Below are 6,199 nucleotides of genomic sequence, written 5' to 3' on the forward strand. Positions count from 1 at the left end.
GTTGGTTTTCTTATACTCAGTATTATTGTCAGTGCTATTTCTTGTTTTGTTTTGATAGGGTCGGCTATGGTCTCTATTGAACTGTTTGTTCCATGGTTTGGTACTATGATCATCTTGTTTCACTTGCGTGTTCCGAGTGATTGATCGGCTCGTTCTATTTGAGTACTGAACTTTAGGTGTACCTGGACTCTGAGCAGCGGCAGCGTAGTATGGTTCCTTCAATGTTCTGCTAAGGGGTGTCAATGGATGTGCGCTGTTAAAGTTTTCTGCGTAGATTTTTAATTTGTCCAAGTTTTCTGGCTTGCTCTCTTTAAAGAATGCGACTAAATCTAGGTTGCAAGCTTGATAGATTCGATTCTTCAGCGTGAGATAGTAAAGGCCTGCGAAGTCGTCTTGTTTTACGTTTGCCAACTCAAGCCACCGATTTAGAAATTGAGTAATTCGGTTCACGAATGTATTAAAGTCTTCTCCACTTTCCGGTTTTGCAGTGTGAAACCTTTCCTGGTAACCATCTTCCGTTAATCTAAATCTTTTTAGTAGAGCGTCTTTAATTTTACCATAATCATCTGCATCTTCAGTTGTTAAGGTATAGAAAACTTTTAGCGGTTCTCCAGATAAGCAGTTAATCAAGGCTGTGGCCCATTTGCTTTCTGGCCAACGATAACCTTTAGCCTGAACTTCGAATCGGTGTAAGAAGGATTCTAGACAGTCTGAGCGTTCATCGTATGTTGGCATGCGTGGAAGTTTCACGAAAAATTCATCACTATTATTATGTTTTCTTTCATGACCGGTTTTTGTTTTTTCAATTTCCAGCATCATTTGGGTCCTTTTGGTTTCTTCTTCTGCTAAAGCTATTTGTCTTTTTAGTTCCCTTTCTTGGACTCTTTCTTCTCGTTCTTCTCTACGTATTCTTTCTTCGTGTTCTTTTTCTTCTCTACGAATTCTTTCTTCATTTTCTTCTCTACGAATTCTTTCTTCATGTTCTTTTTCTTCTTTTACTTTCTCTTCGCACCATGAAAATATTCTTTCCTGGGGTATTTCTAAGTCCTTTGCGAGACTTAAGTATCTTTTATATGCTTCCATGTTGCAATAAATTAGTTACGATATTTTATATATATTATATTGACAGGATACTGTTACTGACTGTTTTATTTATTTACACTTACTGGAATGAACTGTTCTATTTTTAGAAATCTCTCTCTCTCTTATTTCAACTTATTATGTATGTTGAATTTGATGCCTTTTATCGTTATATCTTATAAAGCAATGTGTCAATATAATGCGGAGTTATTATGACTTGTGTCAATAACAATGTGTCAATCGCGTGTACTCCAAACTATGTTACTACGAAAAATGTATCACCAATGTGTGTGACTCGTCGTTAGTTTGTGTACAATTATTCGCAATGACGCTAATATACTAGAGTGTGATAACAATAATAGGATGCCAAAATAATCCCAAGTTATCTATCACTAAATATAACACGACGGCTAGTAGACTCCTTTTATTATTATTAAGTTTTTAAAGACTCACTTTTCAGAACATAATATATAAGTGGTTTTCGGTAACAGTAGTATGCCAAAAATGCATTTAAAACAAATCACTATGCAAAACAAATCACGATGTCTATAGTTACTATGTGATGCCCAACTCATGTAAAAGAGAATAATGAAGGATATATTTACCAACTCAGTTCGTGGCTGGGACCTCTCTCTTGTTCAATGGTTGTTCAACAATTGTAATTAGGCATTGAAGAGTGTTTAACAGTGATGTCTGAAATACAAAACAATAAAATATCGTAAGATTTACAATAGTTACAAAATGTGTTCACAACACTGAGTGATTGGATGATAGGTGAATGAATCGTTATGGAATGTAAACATATTGAAAACAATTCATGAATGAGGCAAAAACAAAATGAAATGAGTGATGTAATAACAAAATGGACAAGGAATGAATGAATGAATGAAAAACTGAGTGAATAGATGAATGAATGAATGGATAATGTATGAATGAAAGAATGAAGGGAGGAATTAATGTATGAATGATTGGATAAATGAGTGAATAAACGAATGAATGGATGAATGAATGAATGAATAAATAAATGAATGAACAATGAATGAATGAATGATTTATAAATGAATAAATGGATGAAGGAATGAATCAATAAAATGCTATTCAATTTGAATGAAAGAATGAATGGATAAATTGCTATTTCATTTAAATGAAGAAATAAAAAAGAAAAAAAAAATTAATCCTGTAAATAGGGAGTTCAATTAAAATATGATCAAGTGGGGCAATTAAGAGTTTTACAATTTAAACTTTAAAGTTAGATGAAATAGATATATGTAACTAAATAAATTCAATTCTTTATATGTGTCCCCTCCAAAATGTCATGGTCTCAAGTGAGTAAAGAGCTACTCGACTATGCATAAAGATATATGTAGAATGAGGCCCCAGAATTTACTAGTTACTATAAATGAAAAACAATTAACGATCTGTTTAAAATGAAATAAAAATAATGAGGAAATTTAATTAAAAGAGATAAACAGTGATCGTGGCAGTTACAAATAGAGATATGAATATTTTACGTAACTTATGATAATATCTCAGGTTCGTAAGTTTACGTTTCCAGGCAGTTGATGGGCTTGGATGATCTATTCCTCTGATAATAGGATTGGACTCGTAAAATTCCACTTCCAGGCAATTGGTAAGAGGTTATAGCGTAGTACAGCGGGCTTGGGTTTGATCCTTGAAGATTATACAATCAAAGTTAAAAGCTCCGGCGTCTTAATGGTGTAGATATAATATCTACAAAGTCCCAAAAGATAAAAATCTTACAATATATATATAGGAATAGAGTGACTGGCCGTCCGGCATAGATTGTGGAGAGAAAGTGAGTGTCAAATGTTAGACCTATCAGCTTTTATAATAAGTGGCTACGTGACAGAATGTAGAACGAAAAGTATTCACTAATTAGAAATTAATTCGAGGGAAGGCTATAAAAGGAAAGACGATCTAATATTAGAAGTTAAAGTTTATCTAAGCCTACCGAAATATAACTGGAGTGAGATGAATTCAGTTCTTAATAAAATAAAATTTAATAAGATAATTGTGAACAATCTTTACTGTGACAATGATGATGATGATGATGTTAATTGTTGTGGTGAAAGTGGTGGTGGTAGCGATTGTTACGATGGTAATGGTGAGGATGATGATGATGAGGAAGAAGATGGTTATGACATTGTTGATGATGTTATAAAAGCTCAATCTTCCTTTGAATTAAACAATAATCATTTGTCAACAGGCAATCCCAAGAATTGGCTGACATGAAATCCAAGCAAGTAGAAACCCTGGCGGTAAGAACTTATACCAATAGCTTTTTAAAAAAAAAGTCATTAAATGTCTCAAATGAAAGAAATATTAAAATCATTTCAGCTGAAGATCTTACCGGCTTTTGTTGTTTTGGGGGTGGGGGGTTTAAAAAAATATTATTATTCTTGCTGAAAGAATTTCCACCAAAAACTTTCTTCTTAGATTTAATTTAAAGCCCTAAGATTTTCACTGCCTTTGAATCTTCCCGAATCAATTTTCCCCCTTGAACACATTTCTGTTCCTACTTAACAAAATTTCAAAGAATTAAAGCATTTTTAATCAAAATGAAATAAGTGAGACTGTGTGGAAAAAAAAAAAAATTCAAAAAAGCGTTGTATTGTCTTGGATATTTAAGTCTACCCCAAATCTTTTTAGATTTACATGTTGCTTTGCCGATAGCAAGTGCCGCAACAATTTTTGAAAAAAAATTTTGTATCATGTGTACTCTTTTCTTTTTACAAACTATTTAGTCTAAGTTTTAACTACAATAAATGGAAAACAATCTTAAATTCATTATTTTGTTTAAAAACTCCAGAATGACGTTAGAAGTCGAGCAGAGGAATCACAATACTTGAGAGAATCTCTGAATAGAACCAGGGACAGGCTCAACCAGGAGAAGAGACTGAATACTGCCATCAAAACCAAAAAGGTCAGTTTGTTTGCTTTTACAGTCATCAAAAAACAATTCGTTATAAAAGTATAAATCGTTATACTTCATTAAAAAATATTTGTTCATCAAGCAAGGGTTTGCTTTTTAAAATCACTGGGCCCAGTTCCTGGACGTATAAAGTGTGTCATTAAACATAATTGCAATCAAAAGACTCATAAAATCAATTACCCTCAATGCTTCGTTGCCACATCTCACTATACAATTTATATCTTTTTAAGTCATTGAATACATATCATTTTCAGACCTTTCACCTTGAAAACGAGAAAGCCCACCTGGCCAATGGCCATGCTAAGAGTAGGAGTCCTCACTGTCCTATAGAGGATCCAAGAGTAAGTTACTTTGAATTGTATGTTTTAAAAAAAAAAAAATTTTTTTTAAAACCAATCTGAAAGAAGCAATTGATGTATACATTGTAAATATTCCAAAGAGCAATAAATGATGAAATGACCCTTTGGAAATTAAACTTTGCAAAAATGAATGAAGAAAAATATGTTTCATTGTGTGGATATTCCATCTAGCATTAAAAAAAACATTAAAATGATTTATAGTTTTTTTAAAGAATAAAAGCAATGTGGAGATAATAACACCATTGACAATAATAATAATAATAATAATAATAATAATAATAATAATAATAATAATAATAATAATAATAATAATAATAATAATAATATAATAATAATAATAATAATAATAATAATAATAATAATAATAATAATTGAGATTTAAAAAAAAATATTAGTCATAGTAATGATCAGATTGTAAAATTTCATCTTTTTGTAATCCAATTCAGGATGTGGTGAAAAAACGGCAACAAAAGGACTTAATGCGACGAAAGAACTATGAAATAAAAACCCTGAAGTCAGATCTGTGTTCCACAGAGCAACAATTGTTTGAAAAGCAGAAACGACTCCGATCTATAGAGACAAACATGGTAAATATCCCTATCGCGCTATCATTAATCACCACCAACATCATCTTTTTCATCATCACTATCATTATGAAAGTCATCATCATTAAACTAATTTGTTTTTTCTTCCCCCCCCCCCCCCCTCTCTTACTTGCAGGGAATTGAAAGACAGATTGGAGAGGTTGTTGAATAGAGAAAGACATCAACATATGCCAGTACATTTTCTATAAGCTGTTTTTTATCATATTATTACTTCAAAGGAAAAAGTTTCGATTCAAGAAATGCGACAATGTTATTTACATCTTACAAAAACTACTTCATATTTAGTTCATTATATCCTAATGTAGCTTTATTTTTGTAAAACAAAGCATTTTCCGATGTTGGTTATATTTCTTTATGGAACAATTTATTTTTGTATATTAATTTTTCTTAATTGAATTAATGATGTCTAATAATTTGATAAATCTACATACCATAGAAGAAAGAAAAATGTGCCTTAATTTTGTTTTCATTACTGTGAGAATGGTTGCCTTTTTTAAGAATCAAAAGTATACCTCCTCATTTTCAGTGAATTCGTTGTAAAAAATAAAAAACATTGTTGTACTAAACATTTCATTTGCGAAAACTTAAAATTAATGATCATTGGATTATGTTTCAAATCCCCAGTTAAGTCAAGTACATTGTCTAAACAAAGAGCATTTTATAAATTGTAGTCTTACATGTAGACATAAAATATAATACAATCATATACCAGCAGAATAAATTCCTGGTGACGGTGATCTCATATATTACAATTTCATGTTAGTCAAATTCTTATTCATTTATATTTTCAATGTTTCAATGTACAATTCATTTATTAATTCCAGTTCGGTTTCATGTGATAACTTCTTGTAAAGATGCTATTTTTGTGACAATTACTTATTTTGTAAATGTATTTTCATTCCTTAGGATGTGTAATTATAAAATATATTTGTCCCCAAGGACAGTACCTATATCTTCAATTTGGAATCTTTTGATCATCAAGATATCATTAATCAGTTAGTCTCCTTTGTTTGTCTTTCAAAAATGTTCTCTATGCATTGTTGGGTTAAATACCGCACACACATACACAAAAAAATGCACTTGATGAGTGGTAGAGTTAAATAAAATCTGTTTATGATAAGGCTTAAATACTTTTCATAATTTTGTAATTAGATTGTTAACATTTTATTATTATCATTATTCCTACAATCACAAACCTGGTT

General features: G+C 31.1%; 1 protein-coding gene across 8 annotated transcripts in view; it reads left to right on the top strand.

Annotated features, from left to right (window-relative positions):
• LOC144970255 (forkhead-associated domain-containing protein 1-like) overlaps nt 1-5,445 on the top strand; it is a 48,691-nt gene extending 43,246 nt beyond the window's left edge. For all 8 annotated transcript variants that reach the window (XM_078909706.1, XM_078909707.1, XM_078909700.1 and 5 more), the window contains 5 exons: nt 3,308-3,359; nt 3,911-4,024; nt 4,288-4,374; nt 4,839-4,979; nt 5,113-5,445. In XM_078909706.1, coding sequence (XP_078765832.1) covers nt 3,308-3,359; nt 3,911-4,024; nt 4,288-4,374; nt 4,839-4,979; nt 5,113-5,148 — 430 coding nt within the window. In that variant the 3' untranslated portion in view covers nt 5,149-5,445. The remainder of the gene's footprint in view (nt 1-3,307; nt 3,360-3,910; nt 4,025-4,287; nt 4,375-4,838; nt 4,980-5,112) is intronic.
• The last annotated feature ends 754 nt before the right edge of the window (nt 5,446-6,199 follow it).

The sequence above is a fragment of the Berghia stephanieae genome, chromosome 4 (assembly GCF_034508935.2).
Source record: "Berghia stephanieae isolate SIO BIC M18660-M18661 chromosome 4, UCSD_Bste_1.3, whole genome shotgun sequence".
NCBI classification, from domain to species: Eukaryota; Metazoa; Mollusca; class Gastropoda; order Nudibranchia; family Aeolidiidae; genus Berghia; species Berghia stephanieae.